Source organism: Poecilia latipinna, unplaced genomic scaffold (assembly GCF_001443285.1).
Source record: "Poecilia latipinna isolate Pla-1442-1.1 unplaced genomic scaffold, P_latipinna-1.0 Scaffold1115, whole genome shotgun sequence".
Taxonomy (NCBI): Eukaryota; Metazoa; Chordata; class Actinopteri; order Cyprinodontiformes; family Poeciliidae; genus Poecilia; species Poecilia latipinna.
In genome coordinates this window covers 192092-205981 of record NW_015113731.1, presented here as the reverse complement: position 1 = coordinate 205981, position 13890 = coordinate 192092, and the positions used below count along the sequence as shown (strand labels likewise).

The window sequence follows — 13890 nt, the reverse complement described above, 5'->3', positions numbered from 1 at the left end:
GGCCCCTGGTAAGGATTCAAACCGAAGACCTTCTCGCTGCAGTGCAATCAGGCTAACGATTGCATCACCGTGCAGCTCCAGCATCCCAACAGCGGCTACACAATACCGGGTAGAACTTATAAATGAATAAAAATGCAGTTCAAAAGAATTTCAGAGAATACGGCAATAAATAAATCTAAAATGGGATGTGGGGGCGTAGGGGGAGGTTTGCGATCAGCTGATCCATTCATATTAATAGTGTTTTGAGAGGTTGGTTCTTTAATCTTTAAATCAGAGCGTCTGCCTCCCAAACCGGAACCGGGAACGGCTTTCAAAGAGGGACCTGATTACTGGAGGTTCTGCCTGGCATTTTCCATTTGGAGACTCCAGAATCCAAAATAAGTTCCACTTACAGAGGAGGGATGTGTGTGTGTGTGTGTGTTTAAAGATATACAGCTCAAGGGACTGAATATTATCGAGCCCAGTTTTGAAGATTTGGCTTTTGGAAGTAAAATATTGAATTTATAGATGCATATATTTGTGGTTATTTTTCTCTTTCCGTTTTATTTAAGATGAGACATTTACCACAGCTGCTGTTTAACAACATGATGGCTCCTATTGAAAATAATGAAAAAATAACTGCATATCATCAGCAACAGTTTAATGTTAAACAATATAAAAAGTCAATTTTTGTATACAATGTCTCTCTTGCATTGTAGGTACCTCTCGGTTAAATAAGACATCAATAAAAAGTTCATCTTTTTCAGCAGTTCAGTCAATTTATTAGCCATAAAGAGTCATATCTAAATAAATTAGCTTTTTAAAGTGTCATGAAAACTTAATGGAAACGTAAATGAGTTTTTCTCCCTTCAACAGGCTGGGGGAGATTGACAAAGTATGAATTGCAGCTGAAGAAGGTTTTTCGCAGCACAGCGGTGCGTTGGCATGTTGCAATAACGCAGCAATCAAATTGTTCTCATGTAAGACTGATTTCTAAGAAAACATACTTTTATTTTTTATTTTTTTGTTTTACTAGTTAAAGGCCATAAACGTAAAAATTGATGCACATAAATAAAATATCACAATCTGTGACTCGATCAGTGCAACGTTAGAAAATGGCTTCTGCCTTGTTTCTAAAGCCAAGGAAGGCGTTTGCCTTGCGTTTTCCAGCTGTAGCCAGATTTATGTGAAGGTTACTAAAACCTCGGGAGGGTTCAGATAAGAGCGGAAAACTCCTCCAGGTTTCGAAGGCCTTTAACGCCCCTAACGTTGTTTCCCAGACTCCCTGTGAGAAACTTTGATCGCTCTGGTCTGTTCTAACTAGACGGTCACTATACTGGAGTTATCAGACACTGGACATGTCTGTCTGCTGTTCTCACACGGATGAATAAAGTGGTGTTTAAGTGAAAATGACCAATCTCTGCTTGGTAGCGAATCCTGACGGTTCAATAAGGAAAACTCTTCATTTAATTTTTTATTTTGCATCATCACTCAAAATGGCTTGCACTTCAACTGTATTTCTATAATTTACTTGAATTCAAATTTAAGACTTTATTAATTAAATCATGATAAAACCCTGATCTTTCTTTTTGATTGGTGTTAGGACAACTCCTCTACTGGATGTCATTCAGGGGAACGTCACGGTTGTGGAAGATTTATTAAAAAAAAAAAAAAAAGTGTTTCAAGAAACCTGAGTGAAGTTGGCCACCCTCCTCTCCCCCCTCCACACACACACACACACACACACACACACACACACCTTCTTCAAATCAGACAAAATTAGTGTCAAACATTTGTGCTGGTTTGTGAAGCAAAAATGATCATTTGTGCCGCTATCATTTTAAAGACATCAAGGAATGTTTCCAGAGGTCATGAAAGGTCAACTAGCTGCCCCATACCTTCTTCAAATCAAACAAAGTCCGTGTCAATCAACTCGACTACGTTTGTGCAGCAACAATTTTTGTTTGTGCTGCTCTGAATATATTAATGAAAGTTTCAAGGTCAAAAGGTCAACCATCTCCCTGCCCCCCTAAATTTTACTAAGTCAAAATGACCTTTAAACTTTCATTAATATCTTCAAAGCCAAAGCAGCACAAATAAAACATTTTGCTGCACAAACGTAGTCGAGTTGATTGACATGAATTTTGTCTGATTTGCAGAAGCTAGGAGGAGCTGGTAGACGATGACCTTTCATGACCTCTGGAAACATTTCTTGACATTTTTTTAAAATGATGGCGGCACAAACGAAAATTTGACGAAGGTCAACTTCACTCAGGTTTTCAAGAACCGTACAAAAAGAAAACGGTGTTTTTTAAATCCTGCTACTCGGTACTTTCTGCCTTTTATGTTTTAGACATGTCTCTGCTCAGGCACGACTGAATCTTAGCTGCATTGGCCATCATTAAGTGCTGCAGAAGCTTATTAATCGCCCGTTCATTTCAGGTAGGTGAGCAGGATAGCGGTTCATGAGAGCCAGGAGTGAGAAACGCTGCCCCCCCCCCCCTTCCCACCCCTTTTTTTTTTTCTTTCTTTTGTTCTCCCTCAAGAATTTCAAGAAGTGGTGGACTTTAAACTTTATAACGGAGTATGTTGAGAGAGACATGCACACGGTGTTAAATGACCTTATGGAATGGATTTGGAACGCAAACATAAATCAGTTGAGCTGGGCTTTCTGTAAGACCAAGATAAATGCAGGAGTCCCACAGCTTATTGGAGCAGCCCCTATATTTCCCTCTCCCTGCAGCACAATTAGTCCTTCCTGTCTGGACTAATTCTGTCTGTACACTTCCAGCTCATCCGGGGGAAAAGATTATTATCCTGAGTGGGAACATCTTCGCAGCCTTTGCCCTCCTTGTTTAGATGTGTGGCTTGAGAAAAATTTGTTTTTTTTTTTACTTTTCAGCCATGACATTTCTAAGTAGGATCACATTCCTAGAATGATGATTCTCCTAATATGAAGTCAAAAGCACAGAAATCAAGAATTATAGTGGGGGTTAAAATGTTGTGTAAATGGAAACGCAAATGATTTTGTAAAATCTATAACTGCTACCGTGGCTGATTAGTGGTTACACCACCAAAAGAATCTTTATATACACAAAATCTATAGTATTTAAAAAAAAAAAACTACCTCAGATTATAATTTTCAACTATAAAAACGGCATAAAATTGAAGTTATACAACACTTAAGAACAATGAAGTAAGGCTTTAAATCTCAAATGTATTTTTGTCCTGCTTTTTTTAAGTTGTACCTACTTGTTAACCAAGTGAAATTTGGTTAACTTTCAACCTTTCTGCATTTAAATGTAAAGCAGTATAAGGCAAAACCAATTTGAAATCTCTTATGCTGGACAAAATGACAAATTTTGGTGGCACAAAATTATCAAATACTTTCAAATACAACCTTGTGTGTTTGTGTGTGTGATTGCTTTAGTTTTAAACCTTTGTTGTGGTTAAACACGAGTGTTTTGCAGTCTGTAATCCAACCACACACACGTGATCCGCGCCCTTTTGCGGAAGGCACCCTGTGAAGGGTCTCTGGGTTAGGACTTCATTACAATTAAACGAGCGCATGAATAGTGCATGCATGGTAATAAGTTGAAAAGGAGGATTAGGCAAATAACCACATGTATAATCTAAAGCGAGATGCATTCAGGCACGACGGAAAGAAAGAAAGCAGATTTAAAGGAGACAGATTATGCCCCTTTTTCAAGAAGCTGACACAATTTCCAGAGTTCTTAGCGAAATGTATGAGATGCTTCGGTCAAACTACAACAGGATTAAAGTTTCAAAGCCCTCTTATCTAGCCTGTCTTCTAAAGTCCTTTGCATCTTATTCAAAATGGGGCATGGTGAGACACTTGACTCCAATCCTCTTTTCTATGCATGGAAAAAACAAAAAGAAAAAACAAAGCCAAAAGAAAGTGGTCAGTCTGACCCATTCAAAAGCCAAAGATGGACCAATTTATGTTCCCTAAAATGCTAACGTTCACATCTTCTGCCGTTTGTTCAGAAATGGCTCCGTATGTCATTTCAGGACCAAACGACACAACTGGTGATCAATGGGGAGCTGGGACGGACGGTGCAGGTGGATCCTATTTTGAATATTCTTGAAGGGTTTGTTTTGGAGTCATGTTAACAATGAAACTCAAATAGAATTACAAATAATCAAAAATTTGAAGCATTCAAAAAAAAAAAAAAAAAAAAAAACCGCTTGGAAATGAGGCTTGCAGCCAACTGCAGCCCAAAATTCAGTTTTAGATAATTAGACTATTACTGAAATGATTATTTATAATATGTCCTGCACTATTATGGGGGTGGGAACAGCTGGATTGAGTCTTCTCCCACAAGCAGTCATGAATATCTCCAACAAGGGTTGACCACAAAAGCTCATTAAGGAATTGGATTTCTGCAAAGTATGAGCTAATGCTTATGCAGATCTCAATCATGCCACTGTGTACATCATTATTGGTTACTTTGTATTAATAAGCATGGTTATTTTATTTGAAAGCTTACATAAACATCCATGTATTTGGATTAAATTAAAAGTCTGTTTACCGTACCCTCCCCTCCCTTTACCCCTCCAGCTCAGTTCGTCTGGAGTCTGGTCCGGTTCAGTTCGCTGTGCCCTTTATTTACAGAAAGTTAACTGAAAGAAAAATGCGACGCATAAAAACGCGCCCGTGGACAAACCGCTGGCTGATCGTGTCTGTGCTAAAACGTGTCGACGCACCAATGCATTCAAAAAGAGCAGCTGTGCACTCTATAGTGTGTGGACGTAGTTTTCAATAAGCTGGCAGTAATTTAGATTTATTTTTTCTTAGTCTGCAATAAAAATAATTTTCAGTTTCATTAGCTGTAAGCCATAATCCTCAAATTAAGAGCCACTTGAAATCAATTTGCAGTGAATGTTGCAGTTCACTCATCACATTGATTCACTCAGTTTGGTTCCATATGTAGCCAAGCTAATTCTCAACAAATGTTATCTGAAAACACTTGACAAGACAAATGGTTTCGATTTTATATGCAGATATTTGTAATCGGATCAATCTAAATCAAATGGATTCCAGTTCAGGTTCATACATTCAGATACAGTGCAGACAAGTTCAGTTTATGCTAATCGGTGGAAATGAAAATGAATGTTGAATTGATTTATAGGGGTGAGTCTCTATAATCACACTCTGGAAAAAGTCACTGCTGGTCCATTCAGCTGTTTATCTGAGGCTTTAGCAGCTCTTAAGTTGCTCTGAAAGACGGATCGACTTTGTCATTTTACTAATCTGCACCTCCCTTTGTTTTTAGGGCGGGCGTTTTAAAGGACATTGAACAAAAGCAGAGGAACACAAGTCGCGTTTGCTTTGCTTCTCGGGTTTTATTTATCACACCGTGTTGTTGTTTGGTCCCAAACTTACAAAGCGGAATAAAGGATTCAGCTTCCCTCTTATTTTTTGATCTCGACTCAAAGTGACGTGAGTGATGTCCTTTCTGGACTCCAGGGAGAGTTCCTTTTCAGCTCCCTCTGTAATTTAAGATCCATCCTCTTTCCTGTATTGATCCCGGTGCCACGTTGAGATGAAGCGGGCGAGTGATGGTGTGTATCGGTTGATGCAACATTTGAGATGACACTGAGTGACAAACGGGGCTGATGCCATGTTCAGATGGGTGAAGGCTTGTCAAAGTCAAAGGGTTGTTCTACTTACAACATAATCCATTTCAGTTGGTAAACCTCTTAAAAGGTTTCCATTTTTCCTGCTTTCACTTTAAGACTTGTACTATATGGTGAACAAGTAGTTCTGTGTATCTCCATTATTTTGATTTAGCAAATTTGAATAACAAGTATAATTTCAAAAATCTTGTGTGCTGTTGCTACAATAGTACTTTTTGTTTTACACCAAAACAAATGGTAGAAATGCATATTTCATGCTTCACACTGCAAATGTTAAAATATTTAAGAGGTCTTGTTATTGCCATCCTAATGCAGAAAGTCATAAATGCTTAGAAAAGCTGTTTCTACAGAAGCAACACAGAATGCCTGATTAGAGAGCCAAAGACCTTCGAGGTCCATTCACACCAGCCCTGTTTAGTCTGCTTTAATTGAATTCTACTTTGTTTGCCTGGAAGGTCTGGCATGTTTGGGGAGGTGTGAATGCAAAATCCAACTCTAACATGGAGCAAACGAGCAAATTTTGGTCCGCATAAAAACCGAGGTTTCGATTTGGTTGAAGAGAGTGGTGCAGTTCAAATGCAAATGCCAAGGAAACATGGGGACTGGTGCAAAAGCCGGAAGTAGACCAAAGCACTGAGCATTCTGGGTAAATGCAACTAAAACAAATGCTAGTCTAATGCTAGCAGGAGAAATGGCTTGTAGTCTTTTTACCAAAGGGAAATGCTACTGCTGAAATCTGACACTACTTGATTCTTGCTTAAATTTCAAGAACGTTGCATTCATGTGGTTTTCAGAGGTTTTTGCATCATTTCCTTCAACGATGCACAATCTCCTTTGGGAGGTCTTGGTTCTGTACCAACGCAGGTGAGGGGTGGAACAGGTTTTTTCCAACTGGTTTGCATCGTTTGACACAATGCAGTGTGAAAGCGAACTGCACCCGCTGACAAGATCACAAATGTTGCGATTTTGGTCCGCAACCGAACAGTCTAATGGACCGCCAGGCGCTAAAGCTCCCTTAACTTCAATTAAACTCGAAGTGCTTGATGATGACCACTGAATGTGGAGGGAGAAGTTTGAATGGGGGTTGGAGGACAAATGGTAACCATTTGGTCCCGTCTTTATGGAGCCTTCGATAAGTTTTCACTGAGGGATTCCTAAACTAACTACAAACGGCAATAGAAGCGGTTTATTCACTGTGACACTAAAGTTTACTCTTTTTATACGTAAACATATTTCCAACACACTCGGGCCTGTATGTTAAGACAAATTGGCATAGGACTGTGCGTCTTCCTAATAACATTCATTTTTAAAACGCAATACGCAAAAGGTCTTTTCCTTTCTTCTGAACTGTCATAAACAATGGCTGCTACAATCATGAGTTCAGTCATTAACATACATTTTGCATGTACTGAAAGTTTATAACAAGACAAAGACTTGAAAGAGATTTACATTATGTATAATTCATGACTGTCTTCATAATGAATTCCAAATGGTTAATGATTAAAATTCACAAAAGGTCCCCACGCTGTAAATGGCAACAGATTAAAAAAACCCCTAAAAGTAGAAGATGAATAAAGAAAAAAAAAACATTCTCTATTTAAGGGTCAGGGACAAATTGTCAGCATTATAGATAAAAAAAAAAAAAAAAAAAAAAGCTTCAAGTGACTTAGTGAGAATTGCATCTTCATGACTGAGTGGGTTTTATTTTGAAAGGGCTCATTGGGGGGGTGAGGAGTTTCAGTTTTAACTAGGACCTTTTTTATTTTACTTTACATCTGCTTCATTTAGGACAGATTAACCAAACGCTAAGCAGTAACTGGTAATGAAATCCCAGTTAAATTAATGTGTACATGTTTTTTTTAAGTAGATGTTTTGTTTTTTTTTAATCCACTGGAAAGAAATGTTTACACTACTTATAAGCTCTGTTGAAAACTGCACCTGTTACCTGCTTCTGTTTGTGGGTCTCGCAAAAAACGTTTCACATGACTCTCATTTACAGCTTTGTTCCTAAATGTCAGAATTCATACATGCCTAAAACTCAGTTTAATCACTGGTTCTGAGGCATGTTTTTTATATAAAGAAAAGTGGCGGCTCTGGTATGATTGGGCATAAGTTAAAGATTTTGTACAAATTTGTTAAGTTATGACAGTCGGCCTTGTTCTACAACTAGAAAAGCTTTAATGAAAACCACAGATTTATCTAGACGGCATAAATAAAGACCCTGACCTTTGTAATCACTAGAAAATTTGCCATTTTTTAAAAAGCTCTTATGATTTTTTTTATCAACCTTTTTCTATTCATTATGTAGTGTTCTGCTTAACGAATCGCAACTCCTGTTGCAAATCCAACCATGCAGCTCTGCACAGGCGAAGTCCTGCTGTCCTTCCCCCTCAGCTACGCCGGTTTCCACCACAGCATCGATCATTCCTTTTGGTTGACTGCTGGAAAAACGCTCGCCCGAGGCAGATGCAACTGGCATCTTTCTGCCCACAACAGGTCTTCAGGAGGCAATGAACCAGGGCAATAAAATCAACCACTGGGGTTTCCGCTTGTTTCTAAATGGCCTTTTACTGTCACATCTGTGGAGCTGTGGCTCCCAGGAGAAAGGAAGCCCCGTCTTTCACTTGGCTGAAATACAAACACTGCCCTGTTAAAATGCCTTGTTTAGAAATGGTTTCATTTTTCTATAGATGACTCTGGTACTGCAATAATCTCTTGTGTTTTGTTTTAATTAGTGCAGAGTACACTTTGGTGCTCCAGGCTTGTCGGGTTAATACAAATTTACTTATTTAAAGGGAAATGCAAAACGATTCACACCTTGAACCCTTTGACCTCTTGCATGTTTTGTCATATTGCATACACCGGGGTCTTTTACTGGAATTTTATGTGACCAGAAATGTCCCCTCTAATTTTTTATGCGTCTGGACATAAAAAATCACTGAGGACCGCTGTGGGCAATGTCAGATGTGCGCGCTGTGGCCACACACCAGTACAACACCGGTCATAAATCTGGGATCATAGCAAGTTGCATGGCTTATTAAAAGAATCAGATTACATCAACAATTTCCATTGGTTTGCTTTTAATATGAGAAATTTCCCCCACTTGAAATGAAAAAAACAAAAACATTGCCGTTTATGAGATGCGTAGTGTGTTGTAAGAGTCCCGTTTTAACCACGGTGAGAAATGAGACATTACACCTTCAGACATAACTTTTTGTTCACATTAAAACGTTCACATTTTGCACAATGAAATGTGTGCTGTAGGTTGTGATGCAGTGTAAATTCTTGTAAAATATTTAATTGCACTTTTTTTTTTTCCATGTCTGTCCGTCTCACTTCTCCAATGGTTGTTCGCTTTGGTCCTGGTTGATGGCTCCGTCTGCTTCTTGCTTTGATTTTATGTGCATCAGCCGAGTCCAAATGTGCCACTTCAAGACGATTTCTGGATGCTGTTTCGATATGATTCGTTATACTAAATCCTCTTTAACAATCGACACTGGATGTTTGAAATGTAGCGCAAATATCCACAAGCTGCGAGATCTCCTCTATGTCCTCACATCTGAGGATGTGCTGATTGACCCCTGTTTAAGTTTCTGCTTATGTGCTTGAATTCAGCATATTGACTGTTTATGGCCTCCCATCGACTGTGGGAGGGGGGAATTGGCCTCATGCTTCTTTGCCAGTGTAGAAATGTCTGCTGATCCACAGTCAAAACTGATGTCTGAGCTCAGTGCTGCAATGTCAAATACAGACCACTCCTTTAATTCATCCTCTGGAAAAAGAGCATCCACGTGATCGCAGAGCTTACTAATAAAAAGACTAATCTCACCAGTATTTCTCAGGTTCCCATTGCCTCCTTGACACGGTCACTCCACTGTACTGCTCAAACTCCGACAGCCATTCCATCTTAAACGAAGCGCATTTCTTTTCTACTTTGGCTTAGTGACTTGTTGTCCCACTGCCCCTTCGCTTCTCGATGAGGTGTTTAGGAAAAGTCTTTTTCGTTTTTCGAGTGAGCAATACACTAAATCAATCAGAGAAATACACATTTGTCTTTAGATATTTTATTTAGAAAATCAGAGTAAATATCAGCATCTGAGAAAAGAGCAAGGGAGAAGAAGAAGAAATGAAACTTAATGCATACATTTCTCCTTTTACATCTTATCAGTCACATACACGGTGCCTTCCATCCATGTCTCTCCTGTAGGGAGTTTCTCCAAGTTTCTCCCGTCTCTGGTTAATTGGTACCTCTGTCCCTAAATCAAACCTGATTCAAAGGAGTTGGGAAAAGGAAGAACAACATCTTCACTGAAACCGTCATCATCAGTTCATTCTTCCCAGTAAATAAGCGAAAGTTTTATTTTCCAAGACGGGCGTTAGGTTTTGCGTCTCTTTTAGTACCCTGCACTATTTTTGCCTAGCTAACCTGCACGGTGCCACAGCGCGTATGGCCAAGGCACATACACACAACAGCATGCGATGATTGGCTAAGTGAACCGTAGCGTATCGTTGGCTGGACACCTGTCAGCCAGAGTTGGATCTCAAAATGTTTTATTCTGACCGTCATGAAGGTAAATGAGTCCACTTTGTCTCATATGAGCAGACATGTTTGCCGTTTAGTCGACCTGACTTGAACCGCTCAACAAATATGCATTTTTCCAATGTCTTTCTTCCTGAAAAGCCAGATTTGTTTGAGGACCATCAGTTGCCCCCACCTGAGTGGTGGATCTTTTCAGCTGCTCCAGAGTCAAATTGTCGATTATTGCCCTCCATGACCGGCCAGCTTATGCAGACAACCACATCTTAGCAGTAGGCTCACAGTTGCACCACACTTTATGATGTTTTCTAACTGAACCCTGCTTTAAACTTTTCCCCAACCTTATCCCTAAATTGCCTGCTATATTTCTTGTTCTTCTGGTTGTCCGTTAATCTTCTCAACAGACTCCATTAACTAATCCGAAGGTGGCGTGTTCCACCTGACCTTAGGGTATTAGCATAAAAAGGGGGCTGAATGCAGATGCATGCCACCTGCTTCAGATTTTTATTTGTAAAAGTTTCTGGTTGTAATTTAAAAGAATTGGAAAAAGTTTAAAATATGTTGCACTTTTGCAGGAAACTTTATATTGGAGCATTTTATTTTAGGTGAATGACATCCACCTCAAAGTACAGTATATTACCTGGCCAAAAAAAAAAAAAAGTTCAGGTTAGGCCTCTGAAATCAAGCTGAAGGCAGGATGATGCTGCTGCTCTGGGCTCTGGAAGCACTTTGGTAGCTTATTTCACCCTTCTTGGATTCAGAGATAAAGATGGATTGAGAATGCTTAGAGGATTAGCCGAACCAGAAAAGGTTTGTGAGGGGCGACTGGCTGATGAAAGGAAGCAAAAAAAAAAAAAATGACTGTAGTTACCTGGGTGCAGTCCCAGAAGTCTGAAAGAGCTTTTGAAGTGATGGGAACATCTTCAGAATGAGTGAGTTTTTTTTATTTTTGTCCTCCCTCTCATTTCCCTAAACCACCAAAAGCACCTCATCCTTTTTAACCGTCCAGATTGCGGCAGATGTCACGGCCGGACAGCAGAAGGAGGGGGGGGGAGGGGGAGAGGGGATGTCCAGTCACACCGTCAGTTCCCAAAACGACAAAAAAAAAAAAAAAAAAAAAAGAAAATTTGTAAAAGTGCATGTGGGGTCAGTACGACCCCACCGGGCCATCCAGAGTAAAAATAACCAAGTCGCTTAAGATTGCAGGAGAGTTAATGGTTTTAAATCTTTTCAAAGGCATAAAGTCGACTTGAACTCATGACAGCATTGATTTTTGTTGTTACAGGAAGGTGGAAATTAAAGCATTGTTTTTTGTGGAAACTTGTACTGCTTTATAATGAGGCTTTTTGAATCTTCAAAGCGCCCATCTACAAACACTTGGTATTTCATTTTTAGTTCTGTTGCCAACAACATAATTTAAAAAAAAAAAGAACCTGGATTGAGAAGTTGAACTTTGAAGTTGTTTTTCCACTTTTTTCATAAAAAGTGAACCATGTTTTTATTTCTCTTCCATTTATAAATTACATATTGCCTCTTTTGTCAACAACTGCATTCCGTTGCCAGGGCTTTTGCAATGATTGCGTTAGTTTCCAGGGCTCTTGGTGACACTGGGACAAATTGATAACGTAAGCACCATCATTTCATTTGAACCTTTGCACGTAAAAACAGTTCTTCATCTTCCTGCAGGCGTATGGTGCTCCCACTCCCCCTCTTCTCCCTCTAAATTCCAACAGGTGCTCTGATTTCACCTTTATCTTTGTCCTTTTTTTTCATGTGTGCTTTTGTTTGTGCTTATATGCAGGTGTCCTTGAAAAGACGGTGGAGAGGGAGGCTGCTGCTCTCACCAAGGCAAAGACACTTTACAAGTCCTGCATAAACGAGAGTGAGTCAGCAGACATGAGATGTGAATGGACTAATCCATTGTAGATAAACTGTCATGTTTTGTATAGGCATCACTTTGTGCAGCTGTTGAAGGTTGTGCGTTTGCTTCAGTTTGCTGAAGATGATAATGTAATATTGGATACGTCAAACACGGTCATCTTTGTATTTTGTACATAAGCTGCACATAACATAACATTTGTATGCATGATCTAGACATTATAATGATCACACAAAAAACTTGAAAATACTTTTTACTTAATCTGGAACTTGGAAATCTTGCCCCAGAAAATGTTTTTCCAAGTTGTTGTAGTTTATGACCCTATTTGGAGAACTTGAATACACATTTCCTATCCAATAGTATTTCAAGACTGAACAGAAGGGTTCAATATATAAGTTTAAGTAAAAACCAAGAAGAAAAAATGTGTAAACTTTTGTTTGAAATGAAGATGTAGTAAATTACAACATTTTCAAGGGGGTAACAATTTGAACTTCAAAGGAATGAGCTTGAAACTGACTAGTGAATGTTGCTTTTTTTCAGTTTGTGTAAAATTACTGTCTGCAAGCTAATTTCTGTTTCATCAATACTGCACTGTAGGCTTAATAGAGCTGAGAGGAGGGGCTCCTTTGCTCGACATGCTGCCAGACATCTTTGAGTGGCCCATGGCTGTGGACAACTGGGAGGATGACTATGGTATTGCATTTTTTTTAAACCTTTCTTCCTCTTGCTACCATCACGCTATAAATCACTTATTGCATTTCTTCCCTCGCACATCCTCCTTCCTCCGATCTTATTTCTTCAGGGAAAACCTGGAGGTTAGAGGATGTCATTGCCAGGTTAAATGAGAAATATGGAACTCAACTCCTGGTTAACTTTTTCGTTGGTACCGATGACAGAGACTCCACTTCATACATCATTCATGTACGTATAAAGCTTGTGGCTGTAAAAAACCCCTTAAGGCGCATCTCAGTGCATTTGACTTCAGTGTGTTAATTTATTTTACTAATTTTGACATAGTGACGATTGAAGCATTTATTTATTTTTTTGTCACAAAGGTTTAATGTGGAAAACAATGAAATATTTGTCCTCAACCCTTATGTTTGTTTCCATTTTGTGTGCCGATTGATGGCAGTCAGATAGCTGATAAATCAGGCGTATTAAATGATTTATCAATCATTTTATTTAATTCTTGGCAAAGTCTCTCTTGTGAACAAGATATTTAAATCTCAGTTGGACAAACCTGGTAAAATAGTCGTTATTCCAGTCTATGCCAATCCTTGCTTCTTGAGTGCATTTTCCTGATGCAATTAATTCTTCCACTCAACTTTCTATTTATAGTTGGAAGAGGCATTTAGGAATAATTTTCTGTCGTGCATTAATTTTTTGTTTTTTGTAGTCTGAACACAAACTTCTGAGTTTTCACTAGCTAAAATCTACAGTCTTTAAAACAAATTGAAATGAACTCTTATAAAAATCTAAGGGATGGACGTCTCGGTATATGTTTTATCTGTCTACTGAAATACTTTTTGGTTGCATTATGTTCAACTGTACCTCCGTCTCTTTATCCAGGAACTTGAATATTGTCTTTTTTTTCTTTTTCTTTTTCTTTTTTTTTTGTCTTTGCCAGTTTGACCAGCAAACAACCCTTGGCCTCTTGTCCAGAGATTACTATGTCTGCGAGGGTCCCTATGCAGAGGTGTGCTGAAATGTTTTAGTCATGTGTAATTAACTCTCAACCAAAGCAGTTGAAAAAGTTCATTTGTGCTTGTGTTGGTTTATTTTATTGAAAGATTAACATGGAAAGCTGGTGTTCCATAAAGCCTCTGGCTGAAAA

At 38.9% G+C, this 13890-nt stretch overlaps 1 protein-coding gene across 1 annotated transcript in view; it reads left to right on the top strand.

Moving 5' to 3' along the window:
- The first annotated feature begins 10205 nt into the window (after nucleotides 1-10205).
- The window catches only part of LOC106959740 (neprilysin-like), a 32347-nt gene continuing 28662 nt past the window's right edge, over nucleotides 10206-13890 (top strand). The window contains exons 1-5 of the mRNA XM_015052497.1: nucleotides 10206-10211; nucleotides 11864-12059; nucleotides 12654-12749; nucleotides 12859-12977; nucleotides 13684-13752. Coding sequence (XP_014907983.1) covers nucleotides 10206-10211; nucleotides 11864-12059; nucleotides 12654-12749; nucleotides 12859-12977; nucleotides 13684-13752 — 486 coding nt within the window. The remainder of the gene's footprint in view (nucleotides 10212-11863; nucleotides 12060-12653; nucleotides 12750-12858; nucleotides 12978-13683; nucleotides 13753-13890) is intronic.